At 39.7% G+C, this 16,431-nt stretch overlaps 1 protein-coding gene across 1 annotated transcript; it reads right to left on the reverse strand.

The window, feature by feature from the left end:
- Positions 1-6,070: 6,070 nt before the first annotated feature.
- Positions 6,071-15,009, reverse strand: HRH4 (histamine receptor H4). Its single transcript, XM_074339733.1, is given in 3 exon segments — positions 6,071-6,131; positions 6,133-6,263; positions 14,968-15,009. Coding segments are annotated over 3 exon segments (234 nt in total).
- Between the last annotated feature and the right edge of the window lie 1,422 nt (positions 15,010-16,431).

Consider the following 16,431-nt stretch of genomic DNA (forward strand, 5'->3'; position numbering starts at 1 on the left):
GTTTTTTCTCTAGAATAGTGTATATATGAAATATATTTATATCAATGTAGCTGGTACTGGAATTTTTCTTCAATTAACCTTTGCTATTTCCAATGAAGATGGTGATAGGTAAACACTGTGCTAGCCATCTCCCACAACCACATCAAAGATACAACTAAACTACATAAAAACCATCACTGAAAATTGCCTGAAGTCTAGCTGAACAGAAGTCCTACTTCTAAGGACATACAGAATAAGCCACCTTGAGACTGATAAGAGGGGCAGAGATGCTGAATGTCCTCGCCCCACATCAACCAGTAAAAATTGTGAGGGATATCTCAGCTGCAAAGTTCCCCCTAGAGGAATGAGGGATTTCAGCCCCATACCAGTCTCCCCACCCTAGTGTTCTAGTGCCAGGGAGAGATGACCCCATAACTTCTGGCTGTGAAAAACAGGGGGGACTGTGGTTGAGTAACATAAGGGTGGCTGTAGTCCCAGGCACTCCTCTTAAAGGGCCTGCACATAAACTTACTGACAGATTCACTCACTCAGAGCTCTAGTGCTGGGGCAGTGACTGGAAAGGCAACAGGGACATAGGGGGAGGAGCTGAGTTGTCTGGCTTCAAGATGAGGGCTGGAGGGGCAGCTTTCTCCCAGACAGAAGTGCTGATACACTCCATTGTTTCTCTGTTGAGCCCTCCCACCTCCTGGTATGCAGACACAGGCAGCCATCATATCTGAGTCTCCATTAACCTGGCTAACACCATTCATCTGCCTCACCCTGGTGGTTCCCTGAGACACCACCCCACCCAATTCTCATGCACACCAATCTATTTCCAGTGGCTTTTCATACAAACAGCCTGCCTTAGTTCATACTGCAGACTTTCCTAAAATCTCTCAAAGGTTCACAAAACCCAAACAAGCAGCATCTGGCTTCGACATGTCCCATACCTTTGACTGAGCAGCTCTAAGTCAGCACTAGCAGGAGCCAGACTCAGTTTGAGGTTTGGCCTCTCAAGGCATCTCCAAACCCAGCATGGGTGGTGGTCAACTGCAAGTTGCTTTGTGGCTCCTGCCAGGTGGCCCCAAGCAGGGCACAGGCTGAGGCTGAATTTGGCCTGCAGTGGGGCCCCTGCTAGGAGGCCCCAGTGCTGGTATACCTGGTGGCCAGTTTTGGACTGAGCCAAAACATCACTCGGCCAACTCCAAGGATGACACACCCAAAGGGTAGTCTGGGCAGAAACCAGAGCCCTTCTAAAGTGAATCCCGCTCCATAGAGTCAACCCCTGCACAACACTGTAGTCATGGCCAGTCCTCACAACCAACCAGCCTGAGGGTCAGTCCCTCCCACTGAGGTGCAAATAGCAACCAAGGCTCAATTACAACAGGAGGACACCCACAACCTATACAAGTGACACATCTGGAGCACCCAGCTCTGGTGACCAAGAAGAATGTGCCACTGGACCCCACAGAACAAATACTAGATAACACCCCTCTACCAAAATTAGGAGACATAGTAGCTCTAACTAATATGTAGGAACAAACACAGGGAGGCAGCCAAAATGGTGAGACAAAGAAACATGTCCCAAATGAAAGAACAGAACAAAACTCCAGAAAAAGGACTAGGCAAAATGGAAACAAGCAATCTACCAGATACAGAGTTCAAAACACTAGTTATAAGGATGCTCAATGATATCAATGAGAACTTCAACAAAGAGATACTAAACCTAAAAATGAAGGTAGAAAGTATAAAAAAGTACCAGTCAGAAATGAAAAACACAATCACTAAAATGAAGAATACACTGGAATCAACAGTAGATTAGATGAAGCAGAGGGTCAAATCAGCAATTTAGGAGATAAGGTAGCATAGAATACCCAATCAGAACAGCAAAAAGAAGAAAGAACACCCCCAAAAATTAAGATAGTTTAAGGAGTCTCTGGGACAACATCAAGCATACCAACATTCACATCACATTCATACCACCAAACCAGTATTGCAAGGAATATTAGAGGGACTTCTTTAAGACAAATCTTTTTTTAAAAAAAGACTAAAAATATTAATAATAAAATGGAAATGACTACATATCTACCAACAATTATTTTAAATGTAAATGGATTAAATGCTTCAATAAAAACATAGGGTGGCTGAATGGATAAGAAAACAAGACCCTTACATATGCTGCCTACAAGTGACTCATTTCAGATCATACTGTGCTGAGTGGAGTATGTCAGACAGAGAAAGACAGAGGCAATGTGATTTCACTTGTGTGTGGAATCTAAAGAACAAAATAAACAAACAAACAAATAAAAAAGAAACAAACGCTGGCCAACCCAGGGGCTCAGGTGGTTGGAGCTCCGTGCTCCTAATGCCGAAGACTGCTGGTTCGATTCCCACATGGGCCAGTGCCAGATGACTCAGTTGGTTGGAGTGCAGGCTCTCAACCACAAGGTTGCCGGTTCCACTACTCGATTCCTGCAAGGGATGGTGGACTGTGCCCCAGCAACTAAGATTGAACACGGCACCTTGAGCTGAGCTGTCGCTGAGCTCCAGGATGGCTCAGTTGGTTGGAGTGTGTCCTCTCAACCACAAAGTAGCCGGTTTGACTCCCGCAAGGGATGGTGGGCTATGCTCCCTGCAACTAACAACGGCAACTGGACCTGGAGCTGAGCTGTGCCCTCTACAACTAAGATTCAAAGGACAACAACTTGACTTGGAAAAAGTCGTGGAAGTACACACTGTTCCCCAATGAAATCCTGTTCCCCTTCCCCAAAAGGAAAAAAAAAAAAAGAAACAAACTTGTAGATACAGAGAACATTTTGATGGTTGCCAGATAGAAGGGGGTTGGGGGGGTGGTGAAAAAGGGGAAAGGATTAAGAAGTACAAATAAGTTGTTACGAAGTAGTTACAGGGCTGTAGGGTATAGCATAAGGAATATAATCAACAATATGTTAATAACTATTTATAGTTTCAGGTGGGCACTACACTAGTCGGGGGGGGGTCACTTCTTAAATTATATAAATAAATGTCTAACCAGTATGATGAACACTTGAAATTAAAATAAAATAATATTGAATGTCAACTGCAATTGAAAAACTATAAGCAGACATGAAAAATGGTGAAGGGCGAATAAGAGGTTCAAATTTCCAGGTTTAAACAAATAAGTCATGGGTATATAATGTACAGCATGTGGAATATAGTCAATAATATTGTGATTGCATAGTACAGTGTCAGATGGTTGCTAGACTTATTACGTTGATCACTTCTTTAGTTGAATAACTATGGTGTACACCTAAGACCAATATTATATTGTATGTTAGCTATATTTTAATGGAAATCTTTAAAAAAATAAAATAGCACCCTCAAATAATAAAATCTTTGCTTCCCAACACTCAATTCAGTCTGGAAGCTACTCAGGTGCCACAAATTTAGATTCTCTGCAGGAGGCCAGTTCTGAAACACATTCAACCAGAATGCCCACAATACTGAGCACATGTGATGCTTTAATCTGCCATCACCACATGGTTCTGGAGCTCTAGGTCTCATGATTCCAAATATTAAGAATTACTGGCTTAAAGCTACAGTAAACTTCCCATGAGCTCTGCTCTGGTTCACAACCACCACCATGAGGTCATATAGGCTCAGAGCTGAATGTCACACTTCTGAGCATGACAAAGGAGTAAGGACAGTCTTGACACAAAACTCAATCTCTTTACAAAACGCACTGCAGACTCTCCTAATTCTTATGTTGTTATGCAAATACAGACATATCTTGCTTTATTGTGCTTTGCAGGTACTGCATTTTCATTAACACTGAGGCAAGACCCTCCATCAGCAAAAAGATTATGACTCACTGAAGTCTCAGATGATGGTTAGCATATTTTAGCAATAAAGTATTTTTTAATTAAGGTACATACATTGTTTTTCAACATAATGCTATTGCACACTTAGACTACAGTACAATGCAAACATAACTTTTATATGCACTGAGAAACCAAAAACTTTGTATGAATCACTTTATTGCGATACTTTATTGTGATGGTCTGGAATCAAACCCACAATATCTCTGAGGTATTCCTGTATTACATTAAATAAGTGGACTTCTGGACGCACCTGGCAGGGTGCAGGGGATATGTGAAGTATGGGACTGGTAGATTAATAGAGATTGATCTGCGTCTGACTGCTCTTATCACTAGCAAAGCCATCTCTTTTCCCACCCATCTGCTGATGGCGGGGCACCACCAGGACTGGTGTATAATTACATCTGGAGAGCTATTTCTCAAAGACAAACCACATCTTCGTGGGTGCTCAAACCCATGATGGAGCTGCCATGATACAGACCCTGGGCCAACACATAGACACTCCGTTCTTATCTGGAACCATCTTTGTTCAAAAGATGAGCCTTAGGCCTCAGCATCTCTCATTTGGTTAAGTTTTACCCCATCTCTCCCTACCATCAGGTATTCAGGACCTCACTCATTTGGGGCTAGTCAAAACACATCATTGACTTCGAGTGCTCATTGTCATCTAAAAGTTGTACAGTTCTGTGAGGAAGGAAGAGAAGAATCCGTATATTGACAGAATATTCTTTCTGCTTTACAAGATTCTTTACAAAAATACATTTGTATATTTGCACGTGTTTATATTATCATAAGAATGATGAGAAGGATTTGCAAGAAGTTTTTAATGTTGGTTACCTGGAGGGGCAGAATTGAGGAGAGAAATGGGGAGATTGTTGCATGTTTAAAATACTTCTATATTGGTTAGCTACCTTTATCTGTGACCCTGTCATTTCTATATCATAACTCCTAAATCAATCTCTCCAGCTAGAAATTTTCTCCATAAGTTTTATCAGAACAACACTGGAAGTATAAGCGGCCCTCCCAAAATGTTTCCTCTTTCTATTAAGAGTTTTATACTTTTCTTAGTCCCCAGAACTCAGTCTCTAACTCATCTTTCTCTTTCTCCTTCCCGAGCCCACCCTTGCAGCTCTGCCTCCCAAATTTATTTTCCACTCTCACCCTAGCCCAGAGCCTTCCTACCTGACTTCTGTCTCGATTGCTATAGGATGGTCTCTGAAATCAAGCTGCCCCCTGCTCCAGCTTCTCCCACTACTAATGTCTCTCAGGTAAAGCTTCGATCCATCCGATCACTCACCTGCTTTAAAATTTTTTCAATCTCCACATTGCCTGCTGACTAAACTCCAATCCAGACTCACATTAGTATTCAAGTGCCTTCATTACATAGATTCCAACCACTCTGACTTCATCCCCTACTGTTCCCACGCAGCCACTGCACACCAGCCAGTCTGGAGCCCACCCTTAGGAAGATACCCACCGTGTTCCAGGCCATACACTAAGTATTCTATGAGTTTTGTTTTATTTTAATATAAATGCAAGCATTTATGTAGCTATAGACAGTGACAGATTAAATTATGCTAGAAGCTCCTATAAAATAATACCATCAGCTGACTGCACATTTACTTACGATAAACAGTTAAAAATCGATGCTCATCGAGCAGTGTAAAATTACAAAGTACATGTTTTCAAAAACTTTGATTTCTATGATCTCTTATAATGCCACGATGCCATATTATATGCAAGGTAGTTTAGTGTTGGGTATATTTTATAATATTCTATACTATATCATAAAATAATATTATTAGCTATATTATTTAATTGACCTGAATATCTCATTTTCTGATTGTGCTGGTTACCAGCATATACATTATTTCCTATTACTCCAACATTGTGATACTAAGGAAACTATGCTTACTTAAAGAGTAATACTTATAAACCTAAACATACAAGGAGAATAGCTCCAAAAACAATTCCCTCTTAGATTAAACAATTTTGGATATATTCTGAACTTACTTTTATTTTAGAAAAAGAAAATCGACTGTTTTCAGATGAAAATTCCCCTACAAACCTGATTCACATATGTATAACATTTTCCCAAAGTGCCATATAGCCTCCCCTGAACTTTAATCCTTAAACTTTTTGTTTTTAATCATTCCCAATTTCACACACTTCCTTGAAATAACAAAAGTCTATTTTAAGGTTTTATAAATAAATTATAACTGGAAAAGTTTATCTTAAATAAAGAGACATAACTTACCAACAAAGAAGTCAGAAATGGCTAAGTTAAGGAAAAAAATTACTTCGATGTCTAAGGTTTTTGTCCACCACAAAAGCTAAAATGACAATGGCATTTCCTAGCATTATAGCAAAAGCTAGTAAGCCCATTAAGAATGCTAAAGTAATGTTAGTGAAGCTCAATATAGCAAACTAATCCAGCAAGACAATTCTGCAAGTAAGTTTCTAATTGTAAACCTACAATATATGGTCTTCTACTCATAACAATATTTTTCAAAATCTAATGCTGATAACAATACTTCCTGATCTTGATAAGCAAACTTGTGGTAACAGTTTCCTTTTAACTAATACTGAAAAAAAATATTTCCAAAGACAGTGAAATTTTTATCTTAAACATTTTAATGTGATTCATCCACCTCCCATTAATAGAGCAATATTATATATTTGATACATTATATAGGTAAGAAATTGGGTGCAAATAAGATTCATTTTTACAACTAATATAGATCCAGTCAGTTAAACATTTTCTTCTAATCATGACAAAATATCTAGATTCACCATCCCATCTGAAACAACAAAAAATCTGGAAAACATATATGAAACAGTGGTTTTTCAAGGCACTGGACATTATTGGCCAGGTGAGAGAAGGAAAGAAAATTCAGTGAGCCATGCAGTGCCCCAGCTTAGTGTCTTGAGTTTCCAAGGTACAGAGCAAGAGGGGACACCAGGAGGACCCTAGAAGGTTCCTTGAGATGGGGAGATGGGGCTGAGAGTCTGGGAATACCAAACAGGGCTCTGTGCAGCAAAGGGGGACTAAAAGTGGGTTTCTGTTAGATAGACAATTATACTTTTGTGGTAGAATTAGAGGAAAAGTGGTAAGGGGTGTAATTTATTTGCAAGTCTTCCTTATTTCACCATAATTTTCTTTTCCAGTGGTGGATCTCACAGTCCCTAAAACCAGACCCATCATTAAGGGTCCCAAAATCTGGCATTATTATAAAACAAAGGAATATGTATATTAATTTGAAATTAAATGCAAAAATTCCATAGAGATAGTGGGATGAACTATCTATTCCATGCCCTTTGCTAAACTGGGGCTGACTCTTAATAAATGTTTTTGCCTAGTGGAAGAGATAATCCCATTGATTGGGACTGGACCTAACAGGAACCCTGGAATATTTCAACTTGCTACTAGCAATATAGACCAGCTCAGTGACTTGACCAGAGAAAACTACATTAGGGAGAAAGATTTGGATTTAAATTAATGATAAATGGAAGAAAGGTGAAATTATTGCTGAAGGGAGGGTAGCTAATAAATGGGTGTTACAAAGTGGAAAATCTAACATAATTTTGGAGCCTTAAGAGAAGTGTAGAGCAAGAGAATATTATTCTCTCTCAGCTTTGACTCAGGTCCCCATTGGGTGTAGAATTGGGGTTGCCAAACTCAGCTCTTTTGAATAACCACAAAGTAAGCAGAACAACAGCCAACCCAATGAATATACATTATACTTCTGAGAGTGGTCTGTTTCCTCAGAATGGATTAGCAGATGGAAGCTCTGACTACAACTCTATGGAATAATACTAATGAGGCTGTGTCTTTTGATTCCCATTTCACAGAATAAAGCTATTATTGAAATCCTGGGTCAGGAAGAAAACTATGGGAATATGTATCTGGTTGAATCTGGAGAACAACTGCATGGCCATTAATTTTGATGATGAAGGTTTAAGGTGCTGGGATCTAACAGTAGAAGTTTATCTCCTGCACCTCCCATCCGTCAAAATGTTATGTGTAAAAATAGCTCTTTGTCCTGTTATTGTGGTTGGAAAGCCATAAAGAGGTGGAGGGACAATTGGGACATTTGGATCATTGACAGAGGAAAAGAATTTAGTCTAATTTGGTGGGCCTGCATTCCTGAGAGTGAAAAGCCAGAAATGCTATATGGATGGCTATGGGAAACACTATGGTATCCCCAAAACAAAGCCCATTTAGTAGTGAGGTCTACTCCTAGGACCTTAGGCTAAGGGAGTCTACTTTATTGGGTCCCAAGTTTATTTCCAAATCATAAGAATGCAGTTATTACTCAACATCAACAACAGGTCTGGTGTATCAAACAGCTTTTGCCTGCTTGAAAAAAGAGAGCCTTGTGACAATTACGAGCTGAGCTAGGAGTAAATGACGATGAGGAATTCACTTTTGATGAGGAAAGATATTTTGGAAGTAAAAAAAGAAAGAAAGATTTCTGGAGCAAATGGGAAACCTCCAAGGCATGCATCCTCATCCAGGAGGAAAGACAGGATGACAACTGGAACAGCAACACAGTACTGGGAAAGAGGGCCTTGCAATCAAAGCAGACACTAAGGCAACAGAGTTGGAACCAAGATTGCATATCAACACAGCTGGGTTCCCATTTTCCTAATTCAAATGGAATCTGAGCTCTCCCTGGCCCAATAGCCAGAGATTCTCAGAGCATGGGAGACTTATGGGCTACACAGTCTATGGAAATTTGTAATTGGAGAATTCAATCTACTGAGGTGCTCTTTAACAATTTTAGTGCCATGACTGAGTGCTAACCATTCCTTTCATATAATATAATTCATGGGCATTGGACAAACTTTAAACAGAACGAGAGGGCCCCCCATGGAGAATAGATGGACCTAACTGTGGACACATCTCCCTGGGAAACGCTATCTCTCAAACCATGTAACCAGGTATTTGGCTGTGTTTTCAAGAGGTTTGAAATCCTGAAATAACAGATGAGTTTTCTAACCTATATTCCTATGAGAAAAGGTAGATTTTATTAAGAAGGACATAATAATGATATGTAATTACATCTGATGTATAATGTAGCATGTATCCATGATTTTACTGTACGGTATAATACAGAAATCATAGGTAAATTTAATATTATAGAAGCTAATAAAATTTGTGATATTACTGAGGTGGTTGATCAAATGTATTGTGAAATTGAATTAAACCCCTTTCATGATGTTATCCCTATGGAGGAGAATTGGATTGAAGAAGATTTAGACTTGATGAATAATAATTTGTATTCTCATTCACTCAGTAGATGTATACCTTAAAGTGCAGATTGCTGGTAAGTCAGGGAGACAAAATAATTATAAAGTTAGTCCAACATATGAGAAAGTTTTTGCTATTCTGTGCTAATAGTATTGGGTTGGTCAGCTGGTTAGTATTCAAATCCATACTAACCCCTTACTATGAATAGTTATTACAGGTATTTGCAATTTGGTGCATTTTGATTGCCTACGTGAATATATGATGCTTTAGGGGCAAATAGTTGCTGTCAAATCAAGAGGTATCATCAGGTCTTAAAAAGGCCTTGATCACGGGTCAAAGGGCTGGACTGTGCTGTGAGGGGTGATTCCAGAAAACCTGGAATTGACCGGAGTTGTTTTTCTAAACTACCTGCAGGGCACTAACCCCTTGATCAAGACATGAAATGTGCTGACGAAGAGTGTTGCTTTGTAACTATGGGTCTCAGGAGTTTGGGGCCAGTTTGTTTCAGCTTTTAGCATTGTTTATCAATAACAGTGAGATTGATGATTTGCACCTGGTCTCTACGGGACTTCAGAGGGCTGTGCTGTTGAGGCTGATTATGTAGCAAGAATATATCTATATTACCAGCAAAACATAAGAAACCCCAGCAGAGACTCCAATTTGGGCTCCCCGGTTTCAAGGTGTCCCATCCACCAGTCAGTGGGTGCTGGACCTTGAGAGGAAGCCTCAAGGATATATGTGGCCTTTACAAAGAGAGGACATTTGGACCTCAGGCCTGGTTTCTCTAGACCCCTCACTGTAAAGCAGCCCTGGGCTGTGCTCATGCTAGATTGGATCCTTTTCCTGCAATAAACCACAGCTTTATAAGTATTGTCATTTTGGCTCCTGTGAGTCTTCCTTAGCCATGTCATCATTAGTGCAGTTAAATTCCAGATACTTTAGGAAAAAACAGTTATTGTCATCATTTCTCACCCTTATCTCTTCCTCACTTTGCCCTCAACACACACACACACACACACACACACACACCCCTCTAGGACATCTCTTACCCAGCAGAAAGCAGACAGCCTAATGGCATGCAGTGAAAACTTGAGGCTGTCAAAATTCCTAGATACAAGAAGATACTGGAACTTGATCTTTTCTATAAGGGGTTAAAAAAAAAAAAAATCCCAGGAAGTGGAGAGGGAAGGGCTTTGGTAAGAAAGGTGCTGGTCAAAGATGACAGACTTCAAGGATGAGACAGAAGATAAAAATGGAAATTAAGGCTGAGAGAGCATTCACTTGGGAACTTCGGAAAGCTTATACGGTGAGGGCTCATCCTTTGTGCAGCCCAAGAGGTCAGTCACAAGACCAATGGCATAATACCCAATCTGCTCTCCACAGTATTGGCCAGACTCTTCTGAAGGCTTACAATGAAGAGCTGGGATCAGTGTGTATTCAAAACCAACAAGAGAAGAAGAACCCAGAGAAGGTGAGGAGCAGCAGACAAGTTGACGGGTATCTTAGTTTACATTATTCCAGAAGCATATCCTGAGACAAAGATCTGTACAAGTAGTTTATTTAAGAGATGATTCCCAGAGCACTGGGAGAAGAGTAAGGAAGGGAAGAAGACCATTAAAAGTGAATTGTCAGGTTACCACTGTGGCTATCGAAAGTTTAATCCCACTGGGATCCTCTGGAAGCCAATTTAGACCATGCCCCTCAGACTTATTCCCATTGTCAAGGAACCATAAGTCATGGGTTGAAGATTGCTAGGGTTCGAGGGTGGCATTAGTTCTTCGGTATTTTCAGCCTGAGGTGCACATGCAGAGCAGTCTCAGGCCTCCAGAGAAAGCTGTCTGGCAAAGAAATGCAGATGCTGACAGGTGGGAGGTCAGCAGGTGGGAGGTCAGCAGGTCCTAGCTAGAGCAATAAGGCCAAAGGGGATCAGGCTGGGCGGAGACAACATTAGTCACAACCCCACAGGCTTTTCTACAGCAAAGAGTAATAGCAACCACCATCCCAACTTTTACTTTTCTTAGATCAATTTGTAGACAAACAGGGGAGGCGTCTGTCTCATGGGTTACATTGGGTACTCCCTTTTGGGATTTTTTAATGTGGGTGCTATGTCCAGTTGTATCATACTTTAGATTCATGTCCTAGAACTGAGCCACCCAGGAAGATACATGCCACCCTCTACCAAGTGCTACCATGGACACAAATCTATTAGCAGAAGACACTATGAGGCAAAGTTGGCCTAACTCAAGGTATAAGGGTGTTTAGAATATCTTCACAGAATAAACAGAATATGATAGAATTCATTGTGACCTCAATGCTGGATTTGATGAAGTGCTAAACCATCTGAGAGTGGATTTTTCCTGAGAGTAGGTCAAACTTGGTGGAGAAAGCTTATTTTGCAGGTCTGGCCTGTATTGCAGCAGAGATGGAATGGTCTGCAAAGCCTAAAATATTTGTTATCTGATCCTTTCACAAAAAAAGTTTGCTATCCCCTGGGTTAAATTCTGGGTAGGAGTTCTAAAGGTTAAGGGGACTGGGAATCCCCAAGGCCCATACACTATAGCTAGAAGCCCCGGTCCAACTCACATGCTAACAAATATGTCCCAGTTTTTGCTATCAATGTTTATAAATTGGTTCCCACACCCAATTCCACCATGGGGGACAGGAGGACCCCCCGCACCAACAAACAATTCTCAGACACCAGCAGGGTGCCTGAGAATTCACCTCAATTCTGATACTTTCCCTCTCCTTGGGTTGAATTAATTTTCTGGAACAGCTTACAGAATTCAGAAAAACATGTTACTTACTAGATCACTGGTTTATCATAAAAGGAAGAGCCAGATCAAAGAGATACATTGGGCAAGGTATGTGGGAAGGGGCACAGAGCTTCCATGCATTCTCCAGGCACTCCACTCTCCCAGCACTCCCACACCTTCAACAACCTTCAAAACCCATCCCCTTGGGTTTTGATGGAGGCTTCATTCCATAGGGATGATTGATTCAATCTCCAGTCCCTCTCCCCTCCCTGAAGGTAAGGGAGAGTGGGGCTGAAAGTTCCAAACCTCTAATCACTTGTTTGGGTCTCCTGGCAACCAGCCCCCATCCTTAGGTGCTTCCCCAAAATTACCTTATTATCATAAGAAGACACTATTTTTACTCTCAACACTTGGAAATTCTAAGAGTTCCCAGAGCTGTCAGCAAGGAATTGTGGATAAAAAAACAGATACATATGAGAAATATATTTCGGTCATTCAGGTGACCAAATATGTATTTCTTATAAATCACAGTATCGCAGTGTGCAAAGTAGATATATAATGACAAGAACACTCTTCTAGAAAACTACTCTCTAGTGTTGGAGGAAACGTGAAATGGGTCATACACAAGAGCCATCTGGCCGTGTTAGGCTCAACACCCCAGCCATCCAAGTGTCCCACGGGTTGGACCACAGGCAAAGGGAGTAGGCCAGGCCAAGCTGAATCAGACAGTTCCTCTAATATTTAGAAGTTAAGTCGGTCTAGATCAGTACCACATACGTGTTTGATTGCAAAACCTGTGGTCTATCTACAGTTAAAGTAGATTATAGGGAACCTAAAATTTCTAACTGAGGTTGCTGGAGATGAAAGAAAGGTTGCTCTTACCCTAAGTCCTGTCAGGACTAGAACAGGGTTGATTAAGACCAACCGTATCTTCACAGTGTTAGCCCAGTATTGCAAGCAACAAGTGAGTCCCGCAACGCTAGTCAGGCTCCTACAATCTTACCAGCAGTGGGGAGCTCAAGAGGGAGCCAGAGAGACTGACTAGCTTTCTTACTGTTTTTCAGGGTCCCTAAGACCATATTCAGCCTCAATGATTAGCTAGAAAAACTCACAGAACTCAGAAAAGTCCTTATATTCACAGTTATGGCTTATTATAGCAAAAGAATACAAACTAAAATCATCAAAGGCAAAAGGCACATAGGGCAGATCCAGGATAGACCAGGGGCAAGCTTCCAGTTGTCCTCTCCCAGCGAGGTTATGTGGATAGTGCTTAACTCTCCCAGCAATGATGTATGAAAACATGCAGTAAGTATTGCCAGCCAAAGAGCTCACATGAGCCTTGGTGTGCAGGGTTTTTATTGGGGATTGATCACAAAGGTATGTAGTACCCACATGGCTGACCTTAATTACTCAGTCTCCAGCCCCTCCAGAGGTCAAACTGATATCATATGGCCCAAGATCCCCGCCATGAATCACATTGCTAGCATAGACTATCTGGCCTAGCCAAGGCCCCAGGTAAACAAAAACACTTTAACAGGCAAGGCATTCCAAGAGTATAGAGGTTACCTCCTAGGAGCTGCTCAAGGGCAAAACCTTTCTTTGAAATCTGAAGGGTTTGGACTACTTAGGCCTGCTGAGTTAATCCTTTGCTGCACATTTACCTTTGGTGATTCCCCAGACCTGGGTGAATGTGGAAAGATAAAGAAGTGGCTGCAGGAAAACAACAGCAAAAGAATCTGGATGGAGAACAGATTGGGAGGTGCTTTCAGCCCTGGAGAACCAGGGGCTGTGCTCTCTGTACATCACAGTGGGCTTTGTCCTGGACACCCATGAATGACAAATGTTTTCAGCTGTTTTGTTCTCTACATGGTCTTTTAAAAGCTCTCCACCAGGTTAGGGGCCATGAGACAGAGGCAAGTAGAGCTGTGGCAGCTATAAAACCTGACGTCTTTAAAAAAGAAGAAAGCTTTCGTGGCTACTTTAGAAATGAAAAAAAAAAAAAAAAAAAAAAAAATTAAATGCACAAACTAAAAAGCATACAGAAAATATAAGGCAGCTTAAAGAAGTAAAAAAGCAGACAAAAAAAAAAAAAGCAGTATGTGAAAAAGAATGAAAGAGGGAAAGAGAGATAAAGAAAATGCAAAATAGTCTCAGGAAGAAAAAAGCCTGGTCCTCCTACTTCCTTTTCATTTCTAAATGTAAACCTGCTAGAAAACCCCTACATGGCAATGGTTTTAGTCTCTCGTTTGTTGAAGGAGATGGACTGTTACAGACCAGGATGCAGAGTCCATCACCTGATGGGTGAGGTTAACGTTCTTGCTGTGTCACTGTTGACATTAGCAAAATGTATCTTTAACTCAATGTTCAATTGCCTTATATGTGCTTTTTGTCACAGTGACTGGATGTGGCAAGGTGAGGTCTATTTCTGTTCTTAGCTATATAAGCGTTGCTAATGGATTAAGTTAAAGGGCCCAAACAATACCAATAAGCCTTGGATCAGTGATCACCGTCCACTAACAGTCAATTATTTTAATTTACTATTAAATAGCAAACTGCTACTTGATATATAAAAGCCTCTAGATGTTTAACAATCTTGATTTAAAAGGCTTAATCATGACCTTTTGAACATTAAAGCATGATTCTAGAACAGTGTCTGTGAATCAGTTGATGGGGTTCTTTATTTGTATTTACTTTTATTTACAGAATTTGAATTTTAAAAGTATCATAGATATTTAAAAGGAATAGTCAGACTATATCAGGTGTGATAGAAAAGGGGACTGCTACACACATTTACAAAGATACTTGACACTTCAATAAGTTTAAATAAATTAAAATAGAGTACCTAGAATGAAATTCCGACCTTTGCATGTAACCAAATCTATTTTCACACAAAGAGAGCAAAATGTAGCCCAACATAATCCATCATTATTCTTTTCTTGAATGCTGCTTACCTGGCAGCCCACTTGGTGAAGGCAGTTCCCCACACACAACCTAAGGCCACCAGTTAAGATCCCCAAGGCTGTCAGGTTTCCTTCTCTTCCCACATCAACTATAAAAAAATATAGTGCAGATTAGTACCACACACAGTCCCCAGAATAAACTGTTTACCCCTGTGGCAACGCACCCAGTGCGTCTTCACTATCTTATCTACAGTGATTGCAGTCATCGTGTGTATTGTTGTACCTTTATCTTATACTACAAAGTCAGCCGTGTACTTATCAGCCTTCCTTTTCTCGCCCCTTCACACTGAAGCCTCTCTACAGACTCCAGTTTAGAGGTTAGAATTACACGGAAATCAAGTGTTGCATTGTTTTTTTAATAGCAAGTCCTTGAAAGCTGATTAAGCATAAATACTGGCTATTTTTGAAAGGAACTTTATAATCATGGAAGAATGTAAAATAACCTAGTGCCTCTTGGTAGTGAATTTATAATGAATGAATAAAAAAAAGAAGAAAGGTGAAGGAGAGTGACAAATGGGGAAATCATGTAGATGTCTTTTAAAGATTATTAGCATAAATTTGTATTCCATGAGTAGAACAATAATCAACTCAACCCTATTTTAAGTCACATGTCTCTATGTAATGTGGATTTTTATCTTTATCAGATACATTTTTTAAAAATCACAAGTACCATTTTGCACACAAGACTTCCAGCTTGTGTGCAGTTAAAACAAACAAACTACATACATATATATGGATGTCCGTCAGGATTTTGAAACAAATTGCTAAAACCTATAACGACCAGGTTATTGGAAGTTATCTGTTATCATACACACTCATCTATTATTAAAATTAAACTTGCTAGAGTTCATTCATAAACAACTACTTCACAGATATCAAAATGCTGTGATCTTTATCTTATATTAGTTGATTTATTAAGGCTTCGCACCTTTTTTACAGACTAGATTATGATTGTTAACATGTGGGTAACACAACATTAGTAATTTTATTGAAAGAAATGAAAAAATTACATATTATGATGTAATCCTACAGTAGACCCATAACATCCTGCCTGGTTCATGTTGTAAACTGGTCTTTATTTCTATTCACCTACAGTGTATAAATGTATATACTTGTCTTTTGTTTTCAAAATACTGAAATAAAACTAGAGTAATTTCCAAGATGATTTTTAAAATTAAATTCTTTATTGGAATGTGAATTTAATCATATTTTCCTCTTATATATGAAATTGTAACACTAGGTGCTTTGGAATCATTTCAAAAAGGAAACTTTTGAGAAATTCATAATGTTTTAAATATCAGATAAATTTTCTATGCTCTTCAGTGTATTTTGGTGACTGACTTATAATTTAATTGAAAATGTATTTAACAAAAAGTGTACCACAAATAATTATTTTGGAACATATGACACCAAAAGTTTCATATCTATATTTTATAATACCACTGTCCAAGATGGTGACAATCACATACATTATTCTTCTTTATTTTTAATCTTTATAGAGATATTCAACTACCATAAAATTAACCCACTTAAAATGTACATTTGGTATGTTTTAGTATATTAACAAAGTTGTATAATTGAATTCCAAAATATTTTCATTACCCCAAAAAGAAATTCTATACCCATTA

The sequence above is a fragment of the Rhinolophus sinicus genome, linkage group LG09 (genome assembly GCF_036562045.2).
Source record: "Rhinolophus sinicus isolate RSC01 linkage group LG09, ASM3656204v1, whole genome shotgun sequence".
Classification (NCBI taxonomy): Eukaryota; Metazoa; Chordata; class Mammalia; order Chiroptera; family Rhinolophidae; genus Rhinolophus; species Rhinolophus sinicus.